The sequence below is a fragment of the Spironucleus salmonicida genome, chromosome 5 (genome assembly GCF_000497125.1).
Source record: "Spironucleus salmonicida strain ATCC 50377 chromosome 5, whole genome shotgun sequence".
NCBI lineage: Eukaryota > Fornicata > Diplomonadida > Hexamitidae > Spironucleus > Spironucleus salmonicida.
Genome location: NC_090600.1, coordinates 1,171,164 through 1,188,418, shown reverse-complemented (window position 1 = coordinate 1,188,418; position 17,255 = coordinate 1,171,164). Strand labels below are relative to the sequence as shown.

General features: G+C 29.2%; 10 protein-coding genes across 10 annotated transcripts; 2 read left to right on the top strand and 8 right to left on the bottom strand. All coding sequences in view use genetic code 6, as the record gives it.

Moving 5' to 3' along the window:
• Window positions 1-761: 761 nt before the first annotated feature.
• SS50377_25278 (Amino acid transporter family protein) lies at window positions 762-2,168 on the bottom strand (the record flags this gene model as incomplete). The annotated part of the gene is made up of 1 exon (XM_067909111.1): window positions 762-2,168. The coding sequence occupies one exon, from the start codon at window positions 2,166-2,168 to the stop codon at window positions 762-764; it is 1,407 nt and encodes a 468-aa protein (XP_067763932.1).
• A 514-nt stretch (window positions 2,169-2,682) lies between these two features.
• On the top strand, window positions 2,683-3,576 carry SS50377_25277 (Cysteine-rich membrane protein 2; the record flags this gene model as incomplete). The annotated part of the gene is made up of 1 exon (XM_067909110.1): window positions 2,683-3,576. One exon carries the CDS (start codon window positions 2,683-2,685, stop codon window positions 3,574-3,576), a length of 894 nt encoding a protein of 297 aa, XP_067763931.1.
• A 300-nt stretch (window positions 3,577-3,876) lies between these two features.
• Window positions 3,877-4,293, bottom strand: SS50377_25276 (uncharacterized protein; the record flags this gene model as incomplete). Its single annotated transcript, XM_067909109.1, has 1 exon — window positions 3,877-4,293. One exon carries the CDS (start codon window positions 4,291-4,293, stop codon window positions 3,877-3,879), a length of 417 nt encoding a protein of 138 aa, XP_067763930.1.
• A 136-nt stretch (window positions 4,294-4,429) lies between these two features.
• Window positions 4,430-5,341, bottom strand: SS50377_25275 (Serine/threonine-protein phosphatase; the record flags this gene model as incomplete). The annotated part of the gene is made up of 1 exon (XM_067909108.1): window positions 4,430-5,341. One exon carries the CDS (start codon window positions 5,339-5,341, stop codon window positions 4,430-4,432), a length of 912 nt encoding a protein of 303 aa, XP_067763929.1.
• An 85-nt stretch (window positions 5,342-5,426) lies between these two features.
• Window positions 5,427-10,658, bottom strand: SS50377_25274 (uncharacterized protein; the record flags this gene model as incomplete). Its single annotated transcript, XM_067909107.1, has 1 exon — window positions 5,427-10,658. The coding sequence occupies one exon, from the start codon at window positions 10,656-10,658 to the stop codon at window positions 5,427-5,429; it is 5,232 nt and encodes a 1,743-aa protein (XP_067763928.1).
• A 612-nt stretch (window positions 10,659-11,270) lies between these two features.
• Window positions 11,271-11,759, bottom strand: SS50377_25273 (Myb-like DNA-binding domain-containing protein; the record flags this gene model as incomplete). The annotated part of the gene is made up of 1 exon (XM_067909106.1): window positions 11,271-11,759. One exon carries the CDS (start codon window positions 11,757-11,759, stop codon window positions 11,271-11,273), a length of 489 nt encoding a protein of 162 aa, XP_067763927.1.
• Window positions 11,760-12,130: 371 nt separating this feature from the next.
• On the bottom strand, window positions 12,131-12,541 carry SS50377_25272 (uncharacterized protein; the record flags this gene model as incomplete). Its single annotated transcript, XM_067909105.1, has 1 exon — window positions 12,131-12,541. One exon carries the CDS (start codon window positions 12,539-12,541, stop codon window positions 12,131-12,133), a length of 411 nt encoding a protein of 136 aa, XP_067763926.1.
• Window positions 12,542-12,669: 128 nt separating this feature from the next.
• On the bottom strand, window positions 12,670-13,164 carry SS50377_25271 (uncharacterized protein; the record flags this gene model as incomplete). Its single annotated transcript, XM_067909104.1, has 1 exon — window positions 12,670-13,164. The coding sequence occupies one exon, from the start codon at window positions 13,162-13,164 to the stop codon at window positions 12,670-12,672; it is 495 nt and encodes a 164-aa protein (XP_067763925.1).
• Window positions 13,165-13,206: 42 nt separating this feature from the next.
• Window positions 13,207-14,712, bottom strand: SS50377_25270 (Ankyrin repeat-containing protein; the record flags this gene model as incomplete). Its single annotated transcript, XM_067909103.1, has 1 exon — window positions 13,207-14,712. The coding sequence occupies one exon, from the start codon at window positions 14,710-14,712 to the stop codon at window positions 13,207-13,209; it is 1,506 nt and encodes a 501-aa protein (XP_067763924.1).
• An 855-nt stretch (window positions 14,713-15,567) lies between these two features.
• Window positions 15,568-16,482, top strand: SS50377_25269 (Cysteine-rich membrane protein 2; the record flags this gene model as incomplete). Its single annotated transcript, XM_067909102.1, has 1 exon — window positions 15,568-16,482. The coding sequence occupies one exon, from the start codon at window positions 15,568-15,570 to the stop codon at window positions 16,480-16,482; it is 915 nt and encodes a 304-aa protein (XP_067763923.1).
• Between the last annotated feature and the right edge of the window lie 773 nt (window positions 16,483-17,255).

Here is a 17,255-nt window from a genome sequence, read left to right as displayed (position 1 = left end):
AATCTATTAACAATTTACATTCTATAAATTATTAATTAAAATATTCTTAAAAGTTTTAATAGAATATATTATTTTATAATATTTCTGGTTCTTAATGCTTTGATTACGATTTACCATTTAACTTAATTTTTAATTGTTAAATAAATATCCTAGTTTTAATATCTATTTTGATGAAATTATCTACATTTACATTTAAGGTAATGAAAAATAGTAATATGTTTATTTAGTCTAACTCTGATTGTTTTTCGAAAAAGTCCGGATTTTATAAACCTACAATAAATGGTTCAGCATGTATTGCCGAAAATATACTTTAGATTTATTCATAATTAAAATCTACAAGAATCTCAATAATCAAATATACCAGTTCCACTTATATAGGAAAACGTCGTAAAATATTCATAGTTTACTTAAAATTGAAAGAGGCCAATTAATATTTTTTCACAATAATAAACGGAGCTATTTTATAAACTTCTTAATATGTTTTTATATCATCTTTTAAGATTAAAATAAGATCATCTCTTTAACTTAAGCTTATTTCAGCAGATTAATAATAATGATTAATACAATCAATGATTTCACATAAATCTACATCTATCTCAATTGATATTAATTTTTTAATAAAAATAAATGGATCCAGTGCGTAAAATTATGAATTTGCTGCCTAGACATAATAGGTTTACTTCTCTATGTCAAAGTATAGCATAAAATAAAATAATTTATATTATATATAAATATATAATAAATTTACATTATAACATCATTCAACAAATTTATGTCTTTTTTGTGAATATATCCTTTAAAGTAAATCCTAACCCAATCAAACCAATTACAACAAAGATACAAAATATTATCCAATATAATATGTTAATTCTTTTAATTCTTTTTTTGCACTGCTCATGTTCAGATTCTTCTACAAACTCTCTATTTGGTTAAATGTCTGCAGCAGCAAAGTTAACCGCAATAATATCAGGGTTATCATTAGAATCTTCATAAATAAGCATTAATAAAGGTACCAACATGAAGAATATTATTCCAAAAACTGCGCCGAATAAGTCTAAAATAATAAATATTTAAGGTATATAAACACCTACAATTGTTGAAAAAATAACAATAATAATACCACTTAGGTAGAATGTTAACCTTCCTTTAACACCATCTTTGCGATTTAATTTAAACTATCCCATAATTGTAGCTCGCAGTGCGTATAAGATTGCAGGGAATGAAACTAAAATAACTACTGAATATGCTATACGAACAACAGTGATTAATTTGTCTTGAGGACTAAAAATGAGTAATATATTATCCTAATGAAAGTTTTAAGATTAATTATCTCCATAAAATATAACAACTCCAAATATGGCAAATATAATATATATAACGGCAGCTATAATAGTTGAATATAAAGATGCTTTCTTGACCATTTCGTATTTATTCTCAGCCAACTCATTATAAATAGGAGTTATAGACATTTAAATACCATATAGTTAAAAGAAAGAAGGTATTGAAGTCAATGCTGCTACTAATGAAGGTTTGGTATTTATTCTAGGTACAGGTGGTGTATAGTTTGGAATATTAGGAATTGTTCCACTGATAAGACCCTAAAATGATCTTATTACAATTGCAATTACTGTAAAAACAGCCACAAAAACAACGCTAGACGAAATAATATTAAGTATACGCAGATCTCCTATTAAACTTTCTAGTATAAATAGCCCGCCGACCATCAATCTTGTATATACGTCAATTTAACTAGATTTTTTAATACATACCTTATACTTATCACAAGCCCCCTACTCAAAAGCCCCTGGTTCCACACATTTATCTATTGGATTAATTAAGTCCCAGATAGTTTTGACATAGTCACCACCAACAATTATATACACAGTTATGATAGCAAAAAGCATCCCAATAATCGAAATATCCAGCAGAATTGCAGTCCCTTTGCCTGCTGTCTTCATTATTATCTCGAATACAGTTTTTGCCTAGTACTTGTGCGTTATTCTTGCTATTTGGTAGAAGAAGTATACTGAAATTCCAGTGGTCATGAAAAAGTAAAATAGCGCTAAGGGAAGACCCAGAACTGCGAATCGAAACGGCAATTATAACACTGCTGCCCCAATTGATGTGTTTGCAAACATCATAGTAATACCTAGAAGCTAAAATTTCATTTGGAGAGAGGATATTTATGTATATTCCTTATTTGTGTAGAATAAGATAAGGAAGTATTCATTATTTTTAATCCTTTTTGATAAATGCGATTTTTCAACAACATATGATAATTAATATATTCAAAAAAGTTATATTGATAAAGTTTATTACCTATAAAAGATCATTTTTAAATTTATTTAAGTTGATTTTGTAAGTATTTTCCAGATATGTTGATATACGATCATTATTTAGATAGAAAATCACAAAATAATGGTAGGCCGTTATTCATTATTAACTAATAATAGTTTATTTACATATTCTTAAATATCCGCAATTATATTTGTGAAATCTTTAATCTTAAAAAATTACTCTTCCAGTTTTGTATATTATATTAAATCTTATGACTTAATAATTTATTTATTATTATATAGTATTAAATACATTTTTCACTCCCAATTATTATACAATTGCTAATATATTAAAATTATTATTATATCTCATAAATAACTGCTTGCTTTTTTATTTTAACACCTAATGAACATTTGTAAAACTGATAAAAACTGTATAGAGCCAGCTGGAGCACAGTCATTTTGTATTGATTAATCATGCACATGTCCGTAAGGCTACAATCGAGAAAATTACCAAAATGGCAGAATCTGCAGAAAATATTTCTGTAAGAAAAATGCTGACTGTAATGATTCTGGAACTTGTGTGGAGTGTAATGAAAGCCTAAATAATAAAACTTGTCTGGACTAATTTGGTTCGACTTTTGCAAATGGTTGTATATGTAAAAATGGATTCTATGGCGCACTTTGTGGTAAATGTGATGGCTATGTTTTTGAAGATAATAGTAAGCACTGTCTAACATGCCCTGCATCTTGTATCAATGGTCCTTGTGGAATTGATTAAAGTGGATAAATTTACTGTTTGGAGTAATGCAATGGGGACGAAAATAAGGATTGTTTCTGTCCAAAATATACATTTAAGTAAGAGCAATATGAAGGCGGATTCTCTTGTATAAAAGGAGGATGTGATGGGTTACATGGGAAATGTAATGGATAAGGTAAATGTACTGATGAAAAATATTAGAATTGTGACTGTAGAGGTAATAACTTCATAAGTTACGAAAAAATGTGTGTTCGCTGTTATAATGATTCATAAGATCCTGATAATTACTGTGAGTGTAGACCTGGTTGGAGAGCTGGGGTTAATGGTAACTGTCTTAAGGCGGAATGTGGTAATATAGGTGACTGTAATAATGGATATGTTTGTTAAGTGGTTGGGGACGAATATAAATGTGTTAATGATGAGCATTTAAAATATGGAATACTTTTGGGAGCTGGGGCTGGAGTTTTGGTCACTGCAGGACTATTAATCTATTTTATCAGAAATAGTACATTTGGATATAAAAGAGTTACAGGGGAATGATCTTAACTTGTCTTTTAATAGATTGTATTTTTATTTTTTATATCCTTCTATATTTTTCAACTAAGGATACAGAACTTAAATCTATTTAGTGTTTTTCTAACAGTTTATCTCGATACTAATTTTTATACGATAAAAATTTATATTTTAGATATGTGCAGTTTATCTTAGATATGTAATATGTATATATCAATTATTTATATTAATATTTATTCCATTTATACTTTACACATTATTTCTTTTACATATTTACAGTATAGAAATATACTTTATATCTTTAATTGATTTTTAAGTAAAATTTTATCACTTAGAAAACTTATTCTGCAAAATATTAAACTACTACACTATCTCTTCCCTTAGTCTAGATCCTACATCTGTCTCCGATCTTAGCTCTTCCATGAGAGCTACAATTTCTTTATTTTGCTCTAGTTCAATTTTTTCTAATCTAGCTAGTTCAATCTCAACGTCTTTTGTGTCTTCTGTATCAACTTTATTTTCTAAATCTAACTCTCGTTCTAAAGATGTAACTTCTGCATCTAGGTCCTGTAGCTTTTATTATAGTAGAGAATTTTCGGCCAATTACGCGGTTCTTTATTTTTCCAAGGCTTATCTTTAAGCCACTATTTACTATATTTATTCTGCAGTTTCTTCGATTTTTGTATTGGCTTCGACTATTGCCTATTGGAGAGATGATTATTAAGGAATAACCTTTTTACGCATTTTGAGTACATAATGTATTTATATTGATAAAATATAATGTATAAACTTTCAAATTTAAATCTACTTTAATTTGGTAATCTTTTGTTAATTTATAAAGAAAAGTATATAAATACTAAAAAAAATAAACGCAGCAATCTCACAAAAAGTACTCTGGGACCCAATGAGCACTTGGATCTCCTCTTCTAGGTGCATACTTGTATTAAATAAATCCGTAACCACAATTCTCATCTATTTCCATTACAGCTCCCTAGTTTCCACTCCTATAACAATAGTTTGGTGCACCAAAGATTGTAACTATTTACTTGTCATGATTCCATTAATAACCATCCATAGCCATCTAATGCCCTCTTGCTACTAGTTTGAGGTCATTTCTTTTTAAGAATTTCTCAGTAACATCCGCACCGAAAATATAGCCAGCTCCACGAGGAGATCTTCCCCAACCCTATCTAACATCAGGATCAGACCAAAGAATATCAGCCAATGGGCCATCATGTGGGATTTCTTATTTTCTAAATAATTCATTTAACTCTGAGATAGTTTCAAAACCAGGTGATAAACCAGCGTGAATACAAAACACTTTATCTGAAACAACAGCAGCTACTGGTAAAACATCAAATAAAGCAGTAAAAGATTTCCAAACTGTTTATGAACGATATTTACGTAAAACTTCATCATAAAAACCATATACCTAAGTGACCTGTCTGGACTCATGGTTACCACGAATGAGAGTAATTCTATTAGGGTACCTAAGTTTAAGTAGAACCACTAATATAGCGCATTCCACTGAATAATAGCCACGGTCCACGTAGTCTCCAAGGAAAAGATAATTAGTATAAGGTGGACGTCCACAGATTCTAAACATTTCAATCAAATCATGAAATTAACCATGAATATCGCCTACAATAGTAACCGGTGCTTGAACTTATATAACATTAGGTTCTTAATCTAATAAAGTTTACCCTAGTTTACAAATTTAATCAACTTCTTCTTCAGATAACATCTAACCATCAAATACACGTTCGATAAATAAATCGAGATCAATCGCCATATTCTAGAAAGGTGGAGTGTAAATTATAACCAAAATTTATTTATTATACTAGGAATATAAGATATAGTTTTTGTATAGAAACAGCTCATTAATCATACAATTCTTTCCAATCTCTAGAAACGTAATTTAGCCCTTTTTCAAATTATAATGCAATCTTATCTGCAGCAGAGAACCAACAGCTACTCCTTTCCAAGCACTAGTTAAATAAGAACCCCCAAACGTCTCTTTTACTTTATGTTTCAGGTTCTACCTCTTTAAGATATCCAGGTATTTTAATCTCATCTTCATCTTCCTCTTCTTCCTCACCTTCTGCATCTTCTTCAACCTTTTCTGGTGCATGTTCGATTGGTTTATTTTTGTCATCCTTCTTCTTGTCTTTGACTGGTGCATGACATCCTAAGACGTCAAATGCATTTTTAGCATTCTCTTAAGTCACTTCCAAGAAATTTTCTAAATTCTCAACCTTTGAAATATGTTAGTTAAATATGGACATATCACTTAGTAAAAATATTTACGGAATAGATTTAAACGTGTGCTTATCCGGATTTTAATACAAAAACGAGTCAATGGCCGAGTTATTTACATATTTAGGTTTAAAACTAGGAATTATAGAAAATGGCTAAATCTAGTAGCTAGGAATTAACTCCTGGGCCTATTTTAAGTGATATTCATTAATTTATTAATCAATTTCTAATCTAATGCCAAAAGCCTTATAGTAAGTTTATATATTGTTAAAAAGAGTATTTTTATCCATATCCTCAATAAGAATAGTAGGATGTTTGTTTACTTCTTCCAACCCTTTAATGATCCGAACATCTATTCCATATTTTTCGATTGAAATACCTAAATTTTCACCGCAATCAAACAGTAATTTTTTAGCTGAATTCTCGCATTCTGACCCATTAAACTCATTCTCTAACACAACTTAAGCTTATTCACAATATTTTAAATATGCTTAATAAATGCAGTCAAAAATACGATATGCTAAACTTTATAAAATCGATATATCAGTTCCTTTACAAAAAATTAAGTCGCTTTAAATCATTAATTTCTTCTCAATTAACTCAATTTGTTCGATAATATCCTTAAAACCGAAACTTGGTAAAGGTTATTCAGGTGGAACCATCTCAGCAGGTTCAACGAAGTCCTCAGGTTCTATACCAGCCTACTCATACGTGAGTTCGCCTGTTTTTAATTGTTCCATTTTACTTTTTGTGGTCTCAAAATCATCAAGATCAATGTCAAAATTAGATACATTTTCATTGTGAGAAACTATAGCCTCGCTGGTTAGTTCAGTGAAAAGTGAGTCAATAAAAATGTCAAATTCGTGCCTAAATGCTTGTATACGAATTTAATGAGCTACATCATATTTTTCAGGAAGTGATGTGCAATATCCTGATTCTTTAATAGTAGCATTTTTGTGATCAGTTTCTTCGTCCATTTTGATTTCAGAAGCATCAAAAGTGCTCAAATTCATTGATCCGCCAAATTTTTTAACTGGTTTATCAAACTAAAAATCAGTTGGAAGTTCCGCCATTGACGCTAAAATTAGGCTGCTTTAATTATCTCCTAATTCACGAGGCTTAAACTCTTATTGTTACACTTCTTAAACCAATGAAGATTGGGGGTAAAAGATCACGTTGCTAAGATTATTAATTACTGTAGTTCTAAGTTGTTTAGTATCGGTTATTGGAACCTCAAATTCGACTGAGCTTTTTCCTCCTTTTTTAGGTGGTGGCTATTCAGGAATAACACAAAGATCGCAAATATCATTAAGTAATTTTTCACGCTTTTCTTGATAATTTTATTAAATCAGCTCAATTTATTCCTCGTTATTTTCAAGTTTATAATTATCAAATGCATCAATTTTTGGAGATGCAGATATGGAGAAAATAACGCTAACTACATCAATGAGCATTTATGAGTAAGAAATTTTATCAAGAGGCTAGTTTTATAACTTTGAAAATTCATATTAATCTTTAAAAAATAATTATAATGACGTAGAGAATAGGCTATTAGAAGAAAATTCAGTAAAATACTAATGATTAAGTGATGTTAGTAAAGTGAGAGGTTTAAAATCAACTTATTTAGGATCACGCTTTTACTTAGAAGATGATTGTGGCTGTTCAGCTGAGATTTATACATGAGCTTAAATTAATGCCTCTTGCACTGAGCCAGTAAAAGTTGATGCAGAAAAATTAAATTATTTCAGTAGACGAAGCTTGGACTAGATTGGTGCTAAATTTATAATCTTTACCGTGTCTTTTCCAGGTTTTGTAGCTTTCGGACCTTTGTTAGGAGTTGCTGGTTAAAAAATCATTAGTTTTTCCAGGGCTTATTGATAAAGATCGGGAGTGAAAACTGAGTTATAATAAAGTTAAGCAAAGTTTTGAGTAGTGAAATTTAAGTTTTATGTTAATATAATCTTTTCAGCCAGTGTAAGTATATTAAATGGATCCATATCATTTATATTAGCCGTTTCTAAATAATATAATTTTAAAAATACACGATGCTTCATTGTTTGACTATATAAGAATTCTCTGGTTAATAAAAACACCAAATCAGGTACTATTGTTAAACTAATCTCTTCCACTGTGAACTTTTCTAGGAACTGCTCATTATCAAGTGTAGAATTAGCCTTTATCAGTTGAATAAGATTATTGAGTTGCTCAATTGTATATTTTGGAACAAATAATTTTGTATTATCAACCATAAAATCGTACTGTTACTCTACAATAAGTTTTTAATCAATAATTTTCTAGTTTACAGCTTTACCAATAATTGACCTGATTGTATTATCAGATTCAGAATTAACCTAAATTTCAACATCAAATATAATGCTTTTTAACATTAAGAGTTCTAAAAGCTATAATTTCCTCTCTTCTAAAGTTTCATCTTATACTTTATTCAGTATATTAAAAATATCCCACACTGGTTTCTTATTACTTACAGCAGCAGTTAAATACAACAAATTAATCAAATTACCATCATAAATTGGTCGCTTGTTTGCAAAAATTTATTATTGCTCATTGACTGAATACTACTTAGTTTTATCAAATTTAACTTATTTATTTACAGAAAGTGTAATTTCATTTACTAATTTGTTAATTAACAAGTTGACGATTTTACTAGGTTTAAACTCAGAAAAAAGGGCAGCATTTATAATGGTTCCACGTGTAGCCTTTTGCATTAAATACATCTCTGAATCACTAGTTTGGTTTATAATTATATTTTTTTCAGCATTTTCATCTGAAATTAATGCCAAAAGTCGCTTTCTAACTATTTAACATGAATTTATACGGAACTTATCAAATATTTCTATATTCTAAAATAGGTATTAATGCTTTAAAATAACTTTGCTAAGAGATTTAGCTCTGTTGATAAAGATACTATTTTTAGCAAATTATAAATAGATGAAAGGATAGGCTTGAACTTATGTCGTATCAATAGAGTCTAAAAACTCAAAAACTTCATTGCCCACCTCTTCAAATCTAGTATGTGCATCGAAGTCGTAGTAATTATCAAAAATATCTAACACTGACATGTTATACCCTGATTCTTCTGTAATAAGATCATATAAAAATTGTTTAATAATTTCTTTATCAATAAGCCACTTAGCCTTAACAACCTTATTTTAATAAGTTTAAATAACAGTACTCTCAATTTTCTTTTTAATGCTTTAAGCAATATCTTCTTTTTCTAGAACTTCCTTGTTCTTATGGATTGAAATATTCACGCTTTCATCGCTGAGACTATAAAGAATTTCTTAGCATACATTCTGGTTATATATCTTCTCTACTACACCTTATCCTATATTATTTAAAGTTTCAATTTATTTTTTAAGCTATAAACACCAGCTCTAAATACCATAGCATCTGATAAATACACTAGTACTTCCTTCTGTCTATATAACACTGTTTTACCCACTTTTCTGATCATCTCTATTTTCAAATTCAACTTCAACAGCAGGTACAAAAACTAACTCATACTCCTATAAAATAATACCAGGTTATTATTACTTATTATTTGGAACTATAAACTCAATATTGCTACTTTCTCCAGAACCACAAAGCCATTTAGCTCCTTTGGTGGCCACAATTATTTTTGATTCCATCTCACCTCTAGAATTCTAAACACATCTATTAGCGAGAATTCTTAAGTGGGAAGGAGTTGAGGACTTCTCTAACATTTTCTATGCCATATCATCGCGTTATATCTAATTCTCTTTCTGGCCACTGCCTACAGATTCAGTAGGAGCTTGAATAATTGGTTTTTTCGTAATATTGAATTATTATGTGTTTGAAGTGAACTTGGCTGTCTTAAGCTTCCCTAAAATTGAAGCTGGTGACCCAGGAGCTACTTAACTGGGTCTTTAACTAACAGCGTCAATATCGTTCATACTAGGACCAGCGGTAGACTCATCGTTTACTTCTTTCCTAATTATTTCTTTTTTGGCGTTCTACGTTATTTAATTTCTCTGCTTTATTTATATCATAAAACTACAATCACCAATATTCTTCATTTTCAAATTAGAATCTTGTGTATTTTCACTTGAAATCACCGTCAAATTACTGATTAAAACTCTTGGCCTAATATGTGTTTAAATGCTATCCAAAGGTTCAATAATCGCTTATTTATTAATTTTATTTAAATCCATCCTTTAAACCTTGACTTTGTTGCTATTTTTGGTAATTTTTCGGGCGATTTCATCAGCTTTTTAGGCATTCGCACCTGCAGGAATCATGGACTAGAATTTATTCTTCACGACTTGCACGTTCTGCTACTCATTTTCTTGCTGAATTTCACTTTCCTCTTCTTCTGAGGAAGGAGAATTTTGTAGAGGAAGTTCGATCTCGTCTGTGTCTTCTGGGCATTCGATTTGTTGGAGGTGGTTCTGTAGCGAGTCGTAATTTTTCTGTAGCAGGTCATGTGGCAACTTCTCACTGATTGGGACGTAGGCTGGCATCTATAGGATGTTGTTTATGGCTAAGTTGTTCGTGTCCTTCCTGAAGAACGATACCGGGTTGACCTTGCCAAGCTTGAGCTCCACAACGCGCTCGTTAGTTCTAAGCGAATTTTGCCATGAAATTTCATACTGTGCACGTGAATTAGCGTCAGCACGGGCGAGGGCACGTTACTTTTCACGCCATTCGGCGTCAACTTGGAGGTTCGAGTGGTGCTGTGAATTCTTCGGCTGCTGCGTCGTAAAAGTTGCAAGTTGAGCATCCCATGCTCGTGCATGACGGGCTAGAAGCTCTTGTGCGCGTCTGCGACGCTCTGTTGGTGAAACAGGGGCGTATGGCAAACCGTCACTCATATTGTGAAATGCGGAATGAGATAACTTATTATTTAGTATATAATATTAATAATTTAGGAACAGATTAAGTCACTTGCGAAAAAAGAAATTGGAGTTTAGTGTGTCGATTGTGTAGTAGTAAATCGTTGTGGGAATTAAAATCAGAAAATCACTAAGAGGTTTGATCAGACGGGTTCAGTCTGACTGAGCAGGTGAAATTTAAGTCAAAATTATCACCTGTTTGGACATTCATAGGTTATGGAGATAGTATCAAAGGTAAGCGCATATCCCCCTTTTTGGGAGTCTTTGACTTTCTGTTGGCCGTACATGATCGCATTTACTGTCAGCTATATTTTAATAATAATAATATATAATATATACAGTACTCTCTAACTTATTCTTAAACTAGTATAGATAGTAAGCATTGAAAATGAAGATTTTTAGATAAATATATATATATTTATCGTTATACAGAACTAGTCTAAGAGAAGAAACTAAAGTGTTTAAGGTAGTTCTTTTTAGCTACGAAACAGAAATAATTATTAGTTAATCTAGTATAAGTAATTAGGGAACAAGAACAATCGAAAATATTTTAAAAATCATTAGATTTTTAAAATAAAGATTAAAGAATACTCACGGAAACAAATTTTAAAATTAGTTATCCTTATCTATTACATACTTTTTGATTGCTTTGAGTCTGCTAACAATTTAGTTATCAGTTCTATCCGGCATCTGGTCTGCAATCTTTTTCCATTATCTAGGTGGACTAACCTTTAATATATTAAGAAGTAATGTATCTTCCTCCTCAGTCCATTTTTTTAAAATTTTTTTAGGGTTAAGAACTCTAACCCAATGCTATACTATTGATGAAGTGTCTCTATATTTACCTATTTGAGCTTCATTAAAAGTCTCGGTAATATCTTTCCACTTTTGAGCATTTTTATTACTCATTAACTTGATTAACAACTAATCTTCTTGCTAAGACCAAATGTTCTAAAATCTTCTACCAGACTTAACTTGGCTGACTTTCTATATATTTTATGAAGATTCAAATGTAATTGGTAGGCGCAAGAAGATGTCCTAAGTGTTACTAAGTTCTTCATCGAATAGTATACTGAACATTTTAGACGGAATGGCAATTATAAATCAACAGTTATTATTCATTTTAATGCTTGATTTATCTTTTGTGGTTCAAATGACTTTAATATGTTATATATCAATATATTGATATATTTTTAAGAGTATCGAATATTTTGTGGTTTGTAAGTATTTTAAATTTGAACCGTTTGTTAAATATTATCTGTAATTAGTTTAATATATTTTTTCATAGTAGTAATACTTATTGTGAATTTATATTTGTAACTGTTTACTTTATTATATATAAAATAGTAAAGGTTTTACATATTTTTATAATAGCCACCAAAATAGAATTATACCATTTATGTTAGGTGAAAAAATAGTTAAAACATGCTATAAAATAAAAAATCATATAATCAAATATAAAATTCTAAGTTTTCGTCGAGTAGATTATTAAAAACTGTTAGTAACTATTTATTAATTATTTAATTATTATCTTTTTCTTCAATCATATCCTAATAATCTTATTTGTCTATGAATAACTATGTTATTTGTTTTTATAGTTGAACATCCTATAAAACTTAAGGTTACTTTTACAGTTGTTAAAATTTTGGCAATCGCGGTGTTCCTCTTCTTAAATTATCGTAATTACAGCTTATGGTGGGATTATAGTCATTATCTGATCCAAAATTTAGATGAATTTTAGGGGGACTCTTTAATATTTGTTTTTATTTTTACTTCTACTAATCCATTGAAGGTAGTGGCGAAATAATTTATGAATATTGTTTCGAAATACATGCAAATTCTTGGTTCTGTTCGATTTACATTTATCTAAAGTTTCGTAAAAGACTAAACGCATTTCGTCTCATGCTTATATATAGAAATTTCTATATAATACTAAATAGTGTATTAGAAACCAAATATAGAATAATAAGTAACTAAACTAAATATATAATCACTTAGCTTTAAAATCATTTAAAAAACAGTTTCCTCGATTTTATCGTAATCTTATTCCGAGTTCTTTTTTATTATGTTAGATTTATATTGGGTTATTGTGTGTGGCTGGTGATTTGCAAACTTTAGTTTTTAGCAGTAACCCTTAATTAGGTATTCTGTAATAATATGAATTATTACTAACAATAAAATCCTAATGCTTTATAGTTTGAGAATAACTAATTTTTGGCGCCGATCTAGGTCTTCTAAACACTTCTGATTTTTATGGAAACTAAATATCTTACTATCCTTATTATAATTCTTTTCTAAAAATCACTGGTTGTCTTTAAGGTATATGCGCCTTTATTTAAAAATCTCTAATAAGAGTTATTGATGATGCATTTTATAAGGATTCAATTTCATCTGGTGATATAAAATTGTAATTAAATGTCTTATCATATCTGTATTTTTTAATATCTTCGGGTGTAAGAAGAGAGTCTAAAATTGGCCGTATCATCATTTTTAATATTAAATATAATTTAAGTATATAATATTTAATTCACTCATCTTACATTATGGATTTTAATACATTAGCTAATTCAGATTAATCGTCTAATTTTTCAGTAAGCATGTCTCTCATTTTACTCATTTTTAGTTCATAATGGTCTATAACATTTTCAAGTTTTGAAAGATATTAAATTTCCTATTCTTTTAATTTTTCTTCTAATATCTTTTCATTAATGTCGGATTACTCTAAATTGTCAGTCTATAGTTTCTAAATCTAAGTTTTTGTTTATTTTTATAAGCATTCCTTTCCCCGGCATGTATTTTTTATGTAAATTATATCTTCTACCTATTCAGCAAATGGATATGGCATTTTGTAGGATTTCTAGCTATTACTCAAACTCTCATAAACATCTTAGTCTTTACTTAAATTACTAAGTGCCTATGTATCTAACTGTATATCTTAAGTTTACTATATGTATAAAGAATCTTCTATAACTGGCTCGTAAATAGCCTCTTATTAGATCATCTATAACTGTACTTAGTTTAGTTCCGTTAAATCTTAATTTTAAGCTTTATTTGTATAAATTTCTATTTTTTACTCTACCTACTATGTTACTTAACACCCAGTAAAAACATCTTGCCAATTACTCCTTGGAAGTATTTTATTTCCACAAATTTCAACTTCACTTTAATTTTAACTTTTCATTCCATCTTCGAATTAATCCAAAAAATCACAAATCTCATGATTTTTATTTATGGCAGCGTAAAATATGCCAGAAAGCCCCTCGTTCGAAACTAACTAAGTTTCGCACACAAGTTTTTTAACAACACTCAATTTATTGTTTTAGCACGCTAACATTAGTGCACTGTACCCATTTTTGGTCAAAATTTTAGCGTTTTCAGGTGCGAGCGATAGGAGCGTTTAGACGAACTCCACGTTCCCCGAAATACTCGCATAATGCAAAGCCGTAAATGTCAAATTATCCTGAAGATGAGAAATTCGCAGTTCAACTGCAATTTCGATCAATTTTTCAACAATTTTAGCATCAAAATTACTTATTTACTGAAGAGCCAAATAGTGTAAATATGTCCTCCCGACTCCATCTCTCGCTATGAATTAGCGGACTTGGTCTTTATTCACTAAAACAGAGCTGGTTGTTTTAAATGTATTTTAGGCTTTTACTAGATTTTTACTCATTATATATTATTAATATTATATAATATATTTGTTAATTTTTCCACTCCACAAAACAACTTCGATCATTAAATCAGTCATTTTTGCTGGTTTTTGTTCAGAAATTAGCACAGAGAGTGCAGATTTTGATGCATACGTGGCTGCAAATTGAATTGCTAGAGCCCCCTTTGGCACCCAAATTGTGTCACATTTTAGCGTCTCGAACGCATTTTCTGAGAGAAAATTTAGCGCTTCCACAAAGTTTGACTACGCGGCAAGCATCAAAGGGGTCGGATTTGAGTGATTTAGTAGATGAATTGAGGCCTTTAAATTAGGAAGGTTGTGCTACAGACAAGCTTGTTGGAGTGGGTTCATGTATTTCATTTTTTGGAAACATACTAATAGTTTAGAATATTATAAGATTAGTTTTGATATTTGAAGTGGATGTCCTTCTATAATTATTTGAAAATAAGACTGAAACTTAGTACAATAATAAATTATTAGCTCTTGTGCTAGGGAAATGAATATAAATAGCAATTATAGAATATTATGAAGTTAAACTTATTGCATGTGGGTATTCCACAGCGTTTTTATTTTTCACTATTATAGTGAATATGTGAAACATAAGGGACTAGTAAGAGATAGTAGGATAATTCCATTAAAAATAAATATAGTGTGCTTAGATAGTTAAACGCTAAATGCTATTGCTTATAGTATTAATCTGAATGTTGGGAGACAAATGCCGTGATTTATATAAAATGATATAGTAATAGAACATACGTATAACTCCTGCCTGTTTGTAGAAGGTTCTGATTATCTACTAATTATGGTTAACGTAATTATAGATACAAATTCTCTATTATTAGTTAGTACTTAGATATTGTGATTTTATACTTCAAATGAATTATTTATGATAAATATTAAGTATTACGAGATTAAATTATTTTAATGACTTTACTCTTTAACATAATTAATAAGGCTAAAAATGTTAAATAAAATTTAAATTTAAAGGTCTTAACTATTTCGATTAAGATAAGTATTACTATTAATAATAGTATTAAAATAGAATCATTGTTAATAAATTCAAAACCGTAAACTGTTATGATTTTTCAAATCATATCATATATTTTTTTAAACTATAATTCAGTATTGGTTTTGTAATATAGCTATTATTACCAATTTCCAGAAACTCAACAATATTATAATTATGTGTTTGATATATATATATATATATAGAAAATGTTGAGTTCAGTATCAGGTACCTGCTCAATCGTCACTAAGACTTGCAAGGCTGGCTACTACTGCCCTGCAATCAGCAATTAAACTGTTAACTGTTAACCATGTTCTGATCAAATCTATTTAGGCCAAGGATGTTATTGTACAGATAACAAATAAGTAAATGAATGTGAGTAATGTGAAAATGGCAAATGTGTTAAATGTATAGAAGGTCTTATTGTGAAACCATCCACGAAAACTTGTACCATACTTTGTCATAAACGTGAAGATTGTGCAGAAGTAACACGTGGGTACTGTGATTTAACTACTAATACATGCAATTACTGTAAGGATAATTGCACTCATTGTGAGTCTGAAACTTTTTGCTATGAATGTGAAAAACCCTATATCACAAAACTTAACGGGGAGTGTATAGATAGCTGTGCGAATATGGAAAATAATTACTATTGTAAAGATGGCACTCCTACTAAATGTGTCGAAGGTCTTACTTCTGAATGTAAGTGTGAAGATGCTGTTAATTGTGCGTCTTGTAGTTCAGATGGCAAAAGTTGCGAAACATGTTTACCAAATACTGTAAAAGATGCATTTGGTAAATGTACTGTATGTTCAAAAGACTATGCAATTATAGGTTAAATGTGCTGGCCATCAAAATGGAAAGATGAAGAATCGTAAGAAGATTAAGAAGATCCTCCAGTAATTCCGATATTTCCAGTAATTCCCACTGATTAAAAATGGGTAATTGCATTAGTTATAGGGATTATATTAATAATTATTTGTATCGGAACTATAGTTTTCAAGATACTGCATAAAAAACGTTAAAAAACTAAGGCAGGTGTAGTGGAGACAAATGTAATTAGTTTATCAGATTAGTTAACTGCATGTTTTGATCAGACAGAAATACCAGAAAAATTAGTGTGAAATTTTTAAATATATTAATATTTTAGTTTAACAAAAACATTAACTACCTAAATATTATTTTAATATAATTTTATAAATTTTGTTATTAATGATCGAGGGAAAAAATATCATTCCTTATAATAATTTTCATTAAATATGAAATAAAATCTGATTCAACATATATTATCTATACACATATATAAAACAAGGTCATAAAGATGTAATTATAAGCAAACTATTAATTTTAATATTAGCAATATTGATGTGAGTATCCCGTATTAAATTTAATAAATATAAACTTTAACTCTATTTTCTATTTAGTTCTTTTATTTTTGGTATAAATTATTTTTTATATTATCTTATTATATATTGTTTTTATTTATATTGAGGTATATATTAAATGAACAAAACGTTACATTTATTAAATACATTTATAATATAAATCACTAATTGAGTACTAGTTACAGATTTTCAATAATAATACAACCAAATATATAATTATAAATGAGTATATCAATATTTATTTAAAGAAATAGATAGATATAAGTTTTTTAAAGAGCAGCTGTTAAAAATTACTAATCTCTATGATACAACAGATCATTATTATCTAATAAATTTGAATTGTTCTACTAAGTTATCTTATTATTTAATATAGAAGCAGAATTTATTTTATTATTTGAAAATAGAGTTTTCGATAAAATTCAGTTGATTTTACTTATATTGATCATCATCTACAATTATATTGACAACCTGGATATCACATGTTTATTTAGATTTATTATAAGCTAAATTGA